This window comes from Astatotilapia calliptera, chromosome 17, assembly GCF_964374335.1.
Source record: "Astatotilapia calliptera chromosome 17, fAstCal68.1, whole genome shotgun sequence".
Classification (NCBI taxonomy): Eukaryota; Metazoa; Chordata; class Actinopteri; order Cichliformes; family Cichlidae; genus Astatotilapia; species Astatotilapia calliptera.
Window position 1 is genome coordinate 23597102 of NC_137438.1, and position 15206 is coordinate 23612307.

Sequence of the window (15206 nt, forward strand, 5' to 3'; positions counted from 1 at the left end):
GATATCCCTCTTTATCTGGGACTGAATGGCATTTTCATTCCTTGTCCCACACCTCAACTCCTTATTTGGGAAAGCGCTTTTTTTAAAGTCTCATTTTTACCCAAAATATATAAAGGGAAGGCTTTTTATTCTAGACAGAATTTTGCTGAAAAAAATCACAAGCTCTTCATATTTTGTTGAATATAACAAAAACAACCACAAAGAAATGAAGCAGCAGTATATTCTGAGAAATATGTCTGTTTAGCTGCACCACAGCGTCACCTTTGAGAGAAATACATTATGACTGTCCAGATGCCCGGAAAGATAAACTCACCACGCAACACACAATAAAATATAATCTCAGAACAAATATAACGCACACGTATTTGCTGTTATTTGCCACAACTACAGATAAACAAAATGTTCACCACCTCAAACATGGATTTATTTGTTAGATATTTATGTATTAAGCTTCTATTTGTATTACATTTATATCTTGTGCTGTTTTGTTTGGTGTTTTTACCTTAATGGGTCATTTTGTTCTGCCATATTGTATTGATTTTATTGCGCTATTCTGCTTTATTTATGTTGTGTTTAATGTGACAAATAACGCTTATCTTAGCTCCATCCATCTATTTTATTCTGCTTATCCAATTCACGTTTGCATGGAGGGTAGAGCCCATCTCACCTGTCATAGGGCAAAAGGTCAATTATAGTCTATTTAGCATCACCAACGAACCTGACCTCATCTGTGCTTTTGGACTCTGGCAGGAAGCCGGAGCACCCGGAGAGAACTCCTTGCTGTGAGGCAACAGTGCTAACCACTTAACCACCGTGCCGCCCCCTATCTTAGCTCATCTTAACTAATTAGCATGTGTACCCAGAATGGACATTGTGTGGATATACAGCCAATTTACAACCAAATAATCACATGAAAATTAATTAGTGGCTCTAATCTCTATCGTAGCCTCTCCTTTCACTCTTCAACTAAACTCAGATGTGAAGGGACAGTTTTCTTTTAAAAGCCATGACTGGCTGACCAGATGTATCCCAGAAAACAACAGCCGTGAGACTTTAGTGCTTCCATGCATTCATTTTGAAACTTTTAATAAGTGATCCCTTCATTTTGGTGTTTAGGTGATAATTAAGGAGAGCAGAATCTAACATTAAATCAACCATGACCCCTAAATCCCTAAAAATATGAGCGCGGTATTTCATTACAGGACAATATAAAGCACATCAAACATTCAGGCCTGTAACATTTCTTTAGTTGGCCTGCTCTCGCCAACACTCCAACACAAAATATTGTCAGGGATGACTCAGTTGACTTGAACGTCACTTTGTGCCCACACGTCTGTAAAGCAGCACCTCTGTGGGCTTTGACCCACTGAACTCTCAGATGAGCATTCATCTTTTCTAATGAAGGTTTTTGCACTGAAGCCCTGCTAGAACCTCCTTTCTTTGACTGTTTTATGCCGAAACAGCCTGATCACATGACCTCACTGATATTCCAAGTCAACGTTTTAAAAGGTGTAACTTTCCTTTTAACTTTACGCCCATCAACCACACTCTTCCAGCCTTTTAGGACCCCTAAAACAATTCATCCTTCTTTCCCACTGTCCTTCCTCAGGTGAAGGATAATGCTCTGATCACCGTTTTCATTTACTGTTCCAGCAGTTTGGTAGAAACTCTAAACTCTAAAATCTAAAACATTAAAAAAATAAAACAAAACATGAATGTGCAGCTCTTTTGACACAATAACATAATTAACAGAATCAATCTTTCAGCACATCTCAAAGCATGGCTGGATGTTAAATGCTTCATTGTTCTGTGTCTCTTTCTGGAAGTTTCTGCATCTGCTGTTTCTCAACACATTATTCAGATTTTCCTTTTAATTTGTCTCATCTGTTATTCAAAAAAGGATTTGCATATGATCTCCATTATGTTACTCGCTAATGTTTTACCTAATGTACAGATTAGACAGATAATGAACCTCTCTGAACCTAACTCAAAAAGCTAGATAGAGTTGAAACACTTAAACTAAAACCTTATTATCGCACATATAAAACACCTACATATGTTGTTATTGTATATTTTAAAGCGGTTCCTAGCAGGACATGAGGATCTAACAAATGGGGAATGAAAATCTCTGGTCCTACAGGTAAATCGACAACCTGCAGTTAAAACAAAGACAGAGGTCGACTGGGGAGAAACAAAAAAAAAAAGAATTAAAAAATTAAACAACTGGATGAACATACCACAAATATGCAGTACACTCATGAGCCCACGCACCTACCTGCACACACACACACACACACACACACTGAGGATTATCTGAGGCATGTGCGTGTCTGGAGGTCGCCTCTGTGGCCTGAGGAAGCAGCTGCTGCGCGCCCGGGCTGGCCGCGGAGAGGGAAGAATGCGATCTGACCTCCTTTCTTGGACAGAGGTCTGCACCTCGCCCTCCCCCGTCAGCCACAGGGCGGCGTTTTCTACTAATCCCACGGCGGTTTCACTAAAGCCATGTCTGAGGCGGAAAGACAGGTGGGCCCTTGGCGTGGGTCATCTGAACCCGCTCACCTGGGATTCCCCCTGGGAACAACGCCTGCTGCAGTCCGTCCTTGGACTAAACTTAAACAAAGGCACAGCTTTCCTGTCTAAACGTCTGAGCTGAAAGTTGAACAATCGATAAATCAGCTGACAGAAAATTAATCAGCAACACTCAATGAGCCAAACTAAGGTCAAATACAGTAATAAATCATTTTATTACTGCCCTCATGAGTGCTTATGAGTGGACTGGTGTGAGGTGAGTGGGTAAATCTGTATTAAGTCATAACATCTGCCTGGTTCTTCACTCTCTTTTTTAACAGGGATTTAATACACTGGCAAAAACACCAGGAAGAGGGCAGTCGCAGGCAGCCAGCTCTGGTGAGCAAAGCAAATATTGTGTTGGTGTGGCTGCTAGTTTTCCATGAGGTGTGCACTGGTGCACGGTGATAAGCGCCACAGTTGAGGTTATTTGCGCCTGATGTTATCCCTCAGAAGCCCCCAGAGGTTGCAGTACGATGGCTGCACTCCTGGGCTGAATCACCATCTTCAGTACAGTACAGTAAGGACTAACCCAGGTTGTAGCTAGAAACCGAACTCCGGATTTCACTGTTGTTTTGAAGTTTTGATTCTTGTAGTTTGTGTTTTTGGATTCTGTTTGGATTTTTTTAAATGTCACTCTCCTCTTTGTTTTTCTTCTCATCGGTTCCCGATTGTCTCCATTTCACTCAGTATTTGTTTTTTTGGTTGATTGTTCTCTTCCTGTTTTACTTAGGTAGTTGGTTTTCTTTCAAGTCTTGTTTTTGCTTTTACTTCCTCTTTTGTGACCATCTGTTTCGCCCTCATTGGTTAATTACTTTCACCTGCCTCTCACTCCCTTCCTGTTAGTATAAATAATCCCGCCTTCCTTTTGTTGAAACGCCTTTTTGTCTCATCTTCTTTGGATTTTGTTGGACTTTTGTGTTTCATTTTGAACTTTTCATCAGCCACAACAAAAGGCTCTTCTTTTGTTGAATATTCAGCTTGAGGTTTCCATCCTTTTCTTCCTCTCCACATCAAACCTGACACTCATCACGTGTGATGATCCTCCTCCACATGAAAGATTTCTCTTTCTATCGATGCTTTATAGTTCAAATCAGTAATAGTCAGCAGATTTGTTAGCAGCATAACTGCAGTTAATTGCAATATTCAAAAAAATCACTGGGCCATCACACACAAATGTCTGCAGGACAACTCTCCCAAAATATGTCAAACAGACTAAACGAGCCACCAGGCAAACTCCACAGCCCACAGCTCATTCTTTTTCTTGTGCCTACACTCTTCTCTCAGTGCATCTCTGTAATGGATCTGATCAAAGCACCTCCTCCCCCACCTTGTGGCCATGCATTTATCTGCCCACCACGGCCCCCCAGAAAACCAGAAACACTCCGTTGCAGCAACTTTAAAAGCCTCAGCTGTAGATTGTAACTGCATTAATCAACTCAGCCAGGGCACTCGAGCAAAGACAACTGCAGTCAAGGGCCCACTAATTCAAATCCATCCTAGGGAAAAGGCTTTGATCACCACTCAAGACAGTTACAGCACAGTGCCAGCACCAAAACATACAGTGCTGCTTATTATGCTGGGCACTCTCTTTGCTCTGGCTGCTAAATTAAGTCATGGAAATCCTCCTTTAATAAAAGTCTTGACTGAACAAGACACTTACTATGTGCAGAAGCTTCAGGACATCCACAAACCTGATAAAAGAGAGAAACACGTCCGTTAGACAGCCACGGATTACAGTACAGATGCTACCTCGTGACTGAAGCACTTACACTTTCTCCGAGCTCATGATCTCCTGGGCGATGTGCACCACCTTCTTCCTCTTCATCTCGTCTTCTTGCTAAAGTTTCACAAAAAAAGACAAAACACAGACGGTCAGGACGGTGCCAGGGAGACGCCGGCGCCAAAACAGTTTAAAGTTAACTCACAGGTTCGCTGCAAATCACCATGATCACCGGTGCTGGTGTTTAAAGACCATTAAGGTTCTTTCAAACAACATAAAGCAGGAACCTTTCCCTCCTCTCTGCCTGTCTCCTCTCCCCATCTCTCTCCAACAGTGTGCTGTTGAATGGGAAAGGGGGAGGGGGGATTCTCTTTGACTTAATTTGGACGCCGGCCTTGGCCCCTGCTTGACCGAAATGGCCGACTGGTCCTATCGGAGCCTGTATTTGTGATACCCCGGCGCTCTGAGAGCCATCAGACACAGGTGCTGACAGTATTGACTCTTTCAGCCATTGAGGGAGCTATTCCTGAACCTGTAGCCCTTCTGTGTTTGCTCAACATCCCCCACTTTCAACACACAAACACACCCACTTCTGAAAAGCTTTTAAAGGCAACAAACACACTCGGCAGGATGCATGTGAGCACATAGCCTCCAGCTGCTGCGGTGACAGTTGAGTCACCGGGAGAGATACGAGTCGTCCGTTGTGACCTGTAAATGATCTGCCAGCTTCACATGCTGACATCATATTTTAAGAGCGCTTGGAGATGTTTTTCCATAGATGTTTCCCTGGAAATATGCTCACTTCAGCCCTTGTAATAATTCTGTAGCATTTTCCACTAAGTGTGAATAAAAACAGCCACTTTAAGACTATGGTTTCCGATTAGTGTGGTTGGGAATGAGACTAAAAATAAAATTTCTCTGTTTTTCTTGTTTTAACCTCTTCAAGTGTCTAAAAACTACAAATAGTGGAGTCTTAGTAATCTTGCTATAGGTGATAGTCACCATTAATGTGACTATTGTGGCTCGGGCCACAGACTGTATATAAAAGAGGGATGGAGCCTCTAGGTCTAAAGAGGAATTAGTAGAAGTAGCTTCTGAATGAGCATGTCCCCTCTGAGACTCACCCCTGACTCGTGATGTTGGGCGAACACCAAATCGTTCAAGTGGACATGAAGCACTACATGTATAAAGGCTAATTTTCACCATGGAGCCTTGCTCTAAATTACTGTTTATAGCTTATAGTTTATGCTAGCTAACTAATAACAGAACTGGTAACACAGTAGAAAACCACAACACTAAAGCTAAAAAGCAGTCTAAGGCGGCCACTTTTTGCTGCCATAAAATTAACATAAAAGTCATTTTATGCAACAATGACTTTTATGGTAATAAGAAGCATATACTGTCCACTGCCACTCTCTGTCTTTTTAGCAAAAAGGGTTGTTTTTGTTTTTTTTGCTAGCTGCACTGAAACAGAAAAATCCACCTGTTACTCTTAATGTTCACTTTTGTAAAGCACTTGAGGACTCTGTCCTGTCTTTCTCCCCTCATTCCCAACTGGTTTTGGCAGATGCCAGCCCCTGCCTGAGCCTGGTTCTGCTGGAGGTTTCCTACTGTTAAAAGAGAGTTTTTCCTTCCCACTGTTGCCAGGTGTTTGCTCATAGGGGGGGTCTGATTGACCAAAACAACAAGCTGAAGTCAAGACTGTGGACCTCTGTGGATCAGCAGATGTCCACGGAAGAGATCAGCATTATTTCATACAATAAAATGGTCTATCCAAACAGTTTACAACCTAACAGTTTACAACATGCGCATCACAGAACAAACAGTTTCTTAGCGAAGCACGATCGGGAATCTTGATATCCATCATGATGTCCACAGGGAAAACAGACTGATGTATTCAACGTAGGACCCCCCCCCCCCCCCCCCCCCCCCCCCCCAAAAAAAGCCAAACCCTCCGAGGAAGAGATGCCACACTTGTTGGAAACATTATCTCACTGAGTAGATAAAGTCATAATAGAATTGAGGAAAAATGAAGCCCAACTGTAAGTGAAGGAGAAAATAATCTCCAAGTTACAGTGCAGATTGTGGATTGTATTTTTTTTGTAACACAAAGGTGTTTTTTTTGTTTCTCAATACATATAGTGACTCCTGTCCACTTTAAAGTACTAATAGGTGACTTTGTGCAGTCACATCTTTTATATATAGTCTATAAGTCACAGTAGCTTCACCCGCTCCTTGAATAACAAGGAGTCACATGTCAATGTTTGATTGAAAGTAAACAAGGAAATCTTCCACTTGAATCAGACATTTTTCTAACTGCATTAGGACTGCATTCATTATATTTCATTATAGACATGGTCAGCTAGAGACCACCAGCTGAGTAGTGATTCCTGTTATACTTCCCTGAAAATCTACTCCAAGTCCTCCTCCTGGGCTGCAGTCATAGCTGGTGCACTGTAATGTAAGTTCTCCAGACGAGTCCACGTGGTCATGAAAACAAGCGGGCACACAGACGCTCACCCTCTAATGATGACATTTATGTTACTCTGAGGCGAAAGTATAAACGAGGCTTTAACCTATACTCAACTCCTGAGTGGACCGTTGTGTTTTCCTATCACATTCATATTCATTTATTCATTTGGGTCAACAGATTAAAAAAAAATCTTAATCTGTGAGTTAATGATTAATCCTGATCTCAGTATTATGATTTCGACATAACCAAGCTATAGTTTGAAGACATTAAAATGGGACCTCTTACACTACTTTCAAACTCCATATTTGTTTCTTGGATTGCATTGGAGATTTCAACATAGAAATTATTATATATTGTTATAATATAAAGAATATATATTATTCTTTATAGTTTTTTAAAGGTGAACTTTATGTTAACATTAATTGATGTATTATATTTATTAGTATATTTCATTTCCTGGAATCTACTACAGTAGCTTTGCATGACTAGTATTTTAAAATCATCCTCCTTTCTCTATTACTGAGCTGTGACACAGTTCTTAAGTTCTGAAACAAGCTTTTCAGCCCCTCCCCCTTTACCCCACATTTCTTCTGATTGGCTACCCCTCATAAATATGACCAGATTAGGCATATCCACTCTCTTTAACGTCATACAGAAGCAAGAGAAGGAAAAAAAATGGCTGAAAATAAGTGTTTAGAGCCTTTCGTAGCTGCAAAGACACTCTGCTGGAAGAATTTGAGAACCAAGACGTTTGACTGGATGTTCATTATAATAATTACACTGGTGAAAGCATGAGGCATGATGGTAAGTAAATATTATAAATGTTTATGGATTGTGGTATCAGAGTAACATGCATGGAAATGATCAGTCATCAGGTACTGGGAGAAGTTTCAGTTTAAATTCAACCCTAATTACTTTATTGCTCACATTGAGTCATTTTATTGTCTGAATTCCCCTGATGTTACAGACGGAGTTTCATTATAGTACCTGTCTGTCTGCCTCGTCCAAGTGCTCCTTGCTAGAGGTGGAGCTGTTGTCCTCGTCATCTGAGCTGTGGATCTCCTCCTCCTCAGAGTGGACTTCCTGGATGAGGCAGCCGCTATTCGCCCAAACACAGACAGACAGAGATTAATTTAGCTTTTCTTAACAGGGAATGTTTAAATCTGTGAAAGGGAAGCAGGGCAGGGCTACAGAGTGGTGTGTGAGTTCAGAAAAACACTCCTTGGATAAATAAAGATTAAGGAAGCCTTGTGCAATAAGGGGGCCTAGACAAATTTAACACGCATATTTACTCATAGAAGTATGTGAGTCAAGACCGACACTTCTTCAGAGGTTTGGTATAACGGAAAATACTGATGAATACAATTAGACAATATTTTGGGTAGTCATGCAGACAGCGGTTAGGTAGGAATTGAAAATGAGGGGACGCCAAAAAATGTGTCCACAAAAAAAAGAATAAAACAACCAACTACTAGGTCTGGAGGTCTTCTCCAGGTCAAAGACCTTCACAGACACACTAATACACCACAATAAATCCCACTGCACTTTGATCATTTTAATACTGTTAATTTATTTTATTTACAGATGAGTTAATACAAGAAAACAACTGCATAATTTTTCCATATTTGCATATTAACAGATTATGGTATAAAATGCATCAGTAGTTTTAAGTTGCATGGATCGCAGATTTATCCGTTTTTTGTGAATATAAGCTGCTGACTGGTGAGCAGAATTTTCAGCTTGGTACGTTAGTGTTCATCAGTTAATCATAAAACATATTTAGTGCTTATAACAAATATATTATGCTAAATAAAGACAGATTTTTCCACAATGTATATGATAGTAAGAGTTAGTAAACCTCTATTAAAGTCTCCCTCTGCAGTCTGTTGTTTCTTAGATTCAGCATTGAAACGGAATTTAAAACCAAACATAGATGACATTCTGTCATCAACCCTCATCAACCACCAAGATCTCACTGCCTACAGACATTCAGTAACTCTCATTGGATAATGTTAATAAATATCTTTCACTAAATATGAACGTTTTCTACCTGTCCTTGTTTAAATTATGAAAGAAATTATTATGCCTGAGAATCTCTAGAATGTCGAATACTTTCCACTAAACAGTTGTCTTCTACTTTGGTTAGTTTTTTTAACAACCATTTAAAAAACATATTTTGCTTTTGTTTTATTTTTTACTGCAATTCCTGTAGAGTAGCTTTTATAGTGTTAATTCAGTATGTGCTACAAAATAAAAGCCTTTCCTTTACATTAGGTTTGTGGGCATTTTATTTTGAATTGTTCCAATCATGGCACTTCAAAGGAACAGCGCATCACAGGAACAGCCTGTGATGTCACAGTGCACATTCTACTGAAAACCCTATAAATAGGGGAGACGTTCAACCGACTTTAGTGGATCTCAGATGGCAGAAACACAAAGCAACCTGGTTGTTAAAACAAAGACAAGGCGGACGCAGAGAAACGCACACGCACACGCTGACGCATCTACAATGGCAGAAGCAAAAATAGAAATGGTCATCACACCAAAACCTGAGGTTGATAAAGCCGCACAACCAAATACTAAAAAGTCTCCTGTGGCACAACCACCAAAGGAAACGGTTGTGAAACCAAAGAAACCAAAAAAGCAAAAACAGAAAAGAGTGGCTGAAGAACCAAGAAGAGCAATTACTCGGGCATATGCCCGGGCTCTTCTTGAAGCTCAAAACAGCACGGCTGATGGAGCAAACCCAAAAAATGAAGAAATGCTCCCCATTTCAAATGCAAAGGAGGACATGGAGAGAGAGAGAAATAGGAAGAACCCCAGCAGACCAAACCCTGTGCCTAATGGAGGGACTTGGGAATATCAACCCATTCCCACATTTAGACCCCCGTTTAATCCCTGGCACGAGATTGCTGCTCTCAGACACCAACTGGAAGCCTCCCAATACCATCAGAACGACCTTTACGGTAAAATGGTAGGTGCAAACAAGAGGGCCTCTTATCACCAGCTTCAGGTGAACAAACTTCGTGAAGAAATTCACGAGAACGAGCAGAATCACGAGGAAACGATCAAAGGCCTCATAGAGCAGCTGGAAGAGGCTTCTAGTAATAAGCCCTATGACATCAGTGAGACAGACACTCTCGTGAGTGACAATGAAGCTATGGTCATATTGGATGAGGTGATTGCTACCCTGCAGGACCAAATCAGCCACCCTACCACAGAGCAGTGTGTGGAGTCTGCCACTCCAACCACAGAGGCTTCACACACTGACTCTGTAGGACTGAAGTCCTCTAAGGAGGCTGAATTTGAGCTCAAATGTAGGATTCAGCAAGAGCAGATTGAGATGCTCCAGAAACAGCTCCTAGCAGCTCAAAATCAGCTTGAAGAGCAGGCCGTTAAACATAGGCAGGAGCAGGAGACACTCAACCTGGAAATCAGTGACCTGAAATCCCAGCTCTGCCCCAACAAGGCCCTTCATGATTTGAAGCTAGAGTCTCTGGAGCGAGAGCTGAAAGGGGCCAAAGCTTCCTCACTTAAAATCCCACAGCAGCACAAAGAACAAAATTCCACTGCTGCAAATGAAATGCACAAATTTGAGCTTCCGAAAGAAAACGAGACTGGAGAACAGGACAAGATGGAAAAAGAGGACTCACTGCCATCCACTGCAAGGTCTCTGCAGGAGCCTCAGAAAGAAAAAGACACCACAGAACAACAGAAGATAGAAAAAGAAGAGTCAGCTGCATTTTCTGTACAGGAATCTTTGCAAAGTGTACAAGACAAACAGAAAATGCTCAATGTCAAGGTGGCTGAACTCAAGACTGAAGTCAAGAGCCTGCCAGAGATTCCGCCAAGGAAGAAGAAGAACAAGAAGAAGCGGAACTGTGCGCGTCCCCAATTTCACATAATTGGTGTCAACATCAAGTCCTAAAAATCATATTTATATACAACTAAATTGTCAGTGAACATTTGAAGCCCTCTCGGTCAAGACAGAAGGCCACCCCTTCCTGAGCCCGGTTCTGTCAGAGGTTTCTCCCTATTAAGAGGGAGTTTTTCCTCTCCACTGTCGCCAAGTGCTTGCTCATAGGGGATTTGGGGGCTTTTTTTTAACACCAACCACTGAAAAGTTCACTGACATCAAATTTAAGACTCAGCAAATATGGAAATGGATCATTCGTCATCAAGTGAGGAATCATCCATTTAAAAACATGTTTGCTGAGTCATATTTAGTTGTATATAAATATGATTTCTGTCACACTAAGGCCAATCACAGACTAATTTGGACAATTGGTAAAAAATAAATAAATTGAAAAAATTGAAAAAAAGTAGTTGTGTCATTGTTTCGTGTAGATTTCAAATAACATGCCATTTTATGTCAACATATTTCTGTTACATTTGTAGTGCTCGTGGTTTTATATTCTTATGATCCTGTTTGTTTGATGAGTATATCCTTCTGCCTTACTTCACATATTTACTGCTGCTTGGCTAGCTTTAGTCATGCTAGCATCAGCACGGGTAGAAACAGATACACATCAGAGACATCACATGTAGCTTGTGTTTATGTTCAGAGTGACACCTGATTTAAAAGCAGGCAGCAAAGCACTGAGCAGCATATCAGTCAGCACAGAAAACAAATGCCATAAATGTCATCAATTAGGCTGGAATAGTTTGTTTCTAGTGGCTTCTATCATCGGTGCCACTTGTTCGCTATGTTGGTTGTTTGGATGCACAAATATTCAGCATCATAAAGAAAGGCCCAGTGTATCCTCTGATAAGGAGGTAATAAAGGAAGCGCTGAAGCTCCTTTCCTTATATCCAGTAAAAGAGCTGGTTGAGTTGTTCCTTTAGAGAACTCAACAGCTCTTGGAAAACTGCACAAATCTGCCTCCATGTGTTGTAAGATGTGGCTGCACTGGCGCATAAGATTTGGTAACAAGGATAACAGAGCTAATGAAATATTGTCTCATTACAACAAGTGTGATATTACTGTGTGGGAGAAGTAAATAAGACAGCCACACCTGGGCAATGGACCAAACCACTGGGAGCTATGTGAGTGACTAGTTGTTTTTTAAAATTGATTATTTACCAAAAATATGCATTACTGGTAAAAATTGGGGGGGGGGGGGGGTTCAGTTGACTTTCTTAGACTTTAAATGTAATTCAAATGAAAAAAGAGGTGGAGCAGGTGGTGGGAGACACATGGTCATATAGTAAGGAGTTTTACGCCCCTTACTAGGAATTTTTTTATGCAAATCCAATCTTGCACAGGCAAACGCTCGTCTGCAAGCAACAGAGAAACAAAGCTGACAGCCAACCATTGCACAATCCCAAAATCAGACTAGTTCATAGTCGATACAGCATAGTATTGTGATATTTTATCGATACATGGACACCAAATCTGAATATTTTATTAAAAAATGAAAATACTCTGGGAATACTATGAACATAGAGCCAATCTCCTGCACCACCATCCTGAGAAAACCCTGAGCCACAAAAACATACATAACTGGAAACACTTTTTGAGAAAGCCACCTCCTAAATCAGAGCAAACATAAATTGGACAGCAACCTCCTTGCATCTACAAAAAAAAATATTGGCTACCTGGTGATTGTAGTGATTTTTTTTACACTCTGCAACTGATTGCAACCTGTAGTGATTAAATGGTTGCCCAGAGCTTTGAGCGTGTTGCACACTCACAATTGCACAGGTCACCTGATTAGAGGGAACACTTCTGCAAACAGTTGCAAAATGACTTCAAACGACTACAATCAACCTATTGAACAAGAAGGTTACTGAGTATAAATGTAATAGTTAAATGTGAATTTCTGGCTATGTACACAGCAAGAAATATGTGATTTTCAATAGTTTATCACAATTAATTACTGTATTATCAGAAAAAGATTGCATGTAATTACCAACATGACCATATTAAATTGCAGACTGACTCCTTCATATAGCAGGTTTTATTGACAGTATTGGTATGATTGACAAACTCACAGAATCTTTATCTTATTGGATAAAACAGATAGTGAACAAGTTTGAGGACATAACTTTCAGTTAGAAAAAGGTGATAAATCACAAGATACATTATTGGAATACTCCACTCTGCAAAATGCTGAAAATTGAAATAATATTATTATGAGTAAGGTACTTTGATAATATTGTATCGTGGAGAATCTGGTGTTTCCCTGAGCAGTCCTCTGATAAAAAGAACTGAGTAATACTTGTTCCATGATTTCAACTACAAAACCTTGAGAGTTTACTTTATCTTAAGACTCCCTTTTAGTCATTTTGGCCAAAACTAGAGATGATTAATTGCCCGGACCTACCTCTATAACACCCAGCTGTACATAATGTGCATTTGAAAAGTGATTATACTTTTGAGACCTGTCTTTCTCTTCATTGCACTTTTATCAGCCCTACGGCCATCAATGAAACAACATGCTGGCTCGGGTCTTCCCACAAACAGCGCTGTGTGCCAGGCACAAGCAGCAACATGTGTTTGTGCTGCTAATGTTTTGATCTGGCTCTCGCAGTCTCTTCTGTAGAATTAACCTGTCTGAGACTTCAGAACAGAAGGATTTAAAGCATCCTGATTTTGTCTCATCCTCTATGTCCTGCTGTCAGTTCCTATCCTAATCTTTGTGCAGAGTCTTGTGGACGTTGGGGTGTGGGGTATGAAAATAAATGGGTATCTCCCTTCACTCCCACCACGAATAGCCCACTCTGCCCACTTCCTTGCTTTTCCTATGTGTCTCTGTTACCTAAATTTCAATTCCCACTGACTCTACCTCCTTCTTTGTCTGCTTTTCTCTCCCTTATGCTTTCTCTGTAGTCGAGCGCTCCAGAATACTGGGTCAGGCACAGAGCGCCACTTGTTTACAGCCCGGGGCTACTTACATAAACTTAACAGGCTCGGATGCCTGGGAAACACTACAGATTCACTCGCTCCCTCTTTTTTCCTCTCTGACACACAAACACCCGGCAGACTGCTCTGCATACCAGACAGAATTAAGACGCAGAGCACATCTTAATTGTTTAGAAGACCACTTTCACAACAGTTTACCTCAGCGTTAGCTAAGGTGTCCTGACATGATCACCTGTATGAACAGAGGAAACAGGCACAAGGCCTGGATAAAGGGCTTAGATAAAAGGCTCATTGCCTCTGTTGGAGACTCTAATTACTTTGTCCTGTGGTGTCCCACAGGGCTCAATTCTGGGACCCCTGTTTTATGTTTTTTTTTATATATGTCTAGCTAGATTGTTGAGCATTTTACCAATTAGCACAATTTATTCACAGATGACAATCAGCTCATCCTGATTTTTCCTTTAAAAACACATGAAGTTTCTAAGTTATCAAGGCTAATGACACCCTAAAAGCAATCACATTTTAGAAAATGTGGTCCCAATGACATGATATATGCTGAGGACCCTGTCCTACAGTCGTCATTTTAATGGTTGTGATCTAGAGGTTACAGGGCTCGCAAAATTTCAAAATCCCTGGTAGCCCTTCGGGCAGGGACTCTTCAGTTTTTGGTAGCCCAAAATAAATTTAAGTAGCCCGAATAAAAAAGAGAACAATTTTTTTGATTGATGTTTTAACCAACAACACACCCGGCAGAACATTATGTTATTTACACGGGTGCACATAAGTGGTCCGCATGTGCGCATTCGCTGTCAAAATAAAAGACGTGCACCAGATAAGAAGTTGCAACGCGCGTTTGCGTCCATATAAAAGGCACTGTTTTTGTCCGCTAGAGTGGGATTTTCACGGCACATTCCGCACCACATCTCTGTGCGTTCATCATTTGTTTGAAGCCAGCTCACCTCCTGCAACCACTTTTCCGAGAATACGCGCTTCTTTTGTGGTTCGGACTCCTTCTGACATTTCTTTGGAGGTAGAGGAACACCAAAGTAATTGCTTAAAGGAGCTTCTTTGACATCTTTAAGAGTTCTAAACAAATGTCTGTCCTCCTCCAGAAAATCTTATGTACGCAAACACGCGTTGCAACTTCTCATCTTGTGCGCGTTTTTTATTTTGACAGCGAATGCGCACCTGCGAACCACTTATGTGCAGCCCTGGTTATTTAGTTCGTCATATCGCAGCCACAGAAATTCTTTTGTCCATGAAACCATAAAGCTGCACTTTCTTTTTGCCTTATAGTCTGATTTGTCATAACGTTTCCGTTTTGTGGTAAGCTTTTCTTTGGCTGTCACTTCTTCACCCTGACCTGTCTTATTTGGCTCAGCAGAACTGAAATATATATCCTGCTGCTTTTACACACACACTCACATAAGCTCAGCGATTCTCTGCGCGATCAACCTCTCACATGTTTAAGCTTGCTGCGGGAGAGTTCACTTTTCATGTTTGCATAGTAAGCTAACGATTGATAAGACGATGTCAGAGGAATTGGTGCGCAAATTATCGTCACTCACCAATCAGTA

At 40.9% G+C, this 15206-nt stretch overlaps 1 protein-coding gene across 1 annotated transcript in view; it reads right to left on the bottom strand.

The window, feature by feature from the left end:
* Positions 1–15206, bottom strand: part of fgd6 (FYVE, RhoGEF and PH domain containing 6) — a 32847-nt gene that overhangs the window by 10619 nt on the left and 7022 nt on the right. The window contains exons 3-5 of the mRNA XM_026146937.2: positions 7752–7863; positions 4341–4408; positions 4232–4262 (exon numbers count right to left, since the gene is read on the bottom strand). Coding sequence (XP_026002722.1) covers positions 4232–4262; positions 4341–4408; positions 7752–7863 — 211 coding nt within the window. The remainder of the gene's footprint in view (positions 1–4231; positions 4263–4340; positions 4409–7751; positions 7864–15206) is intronic.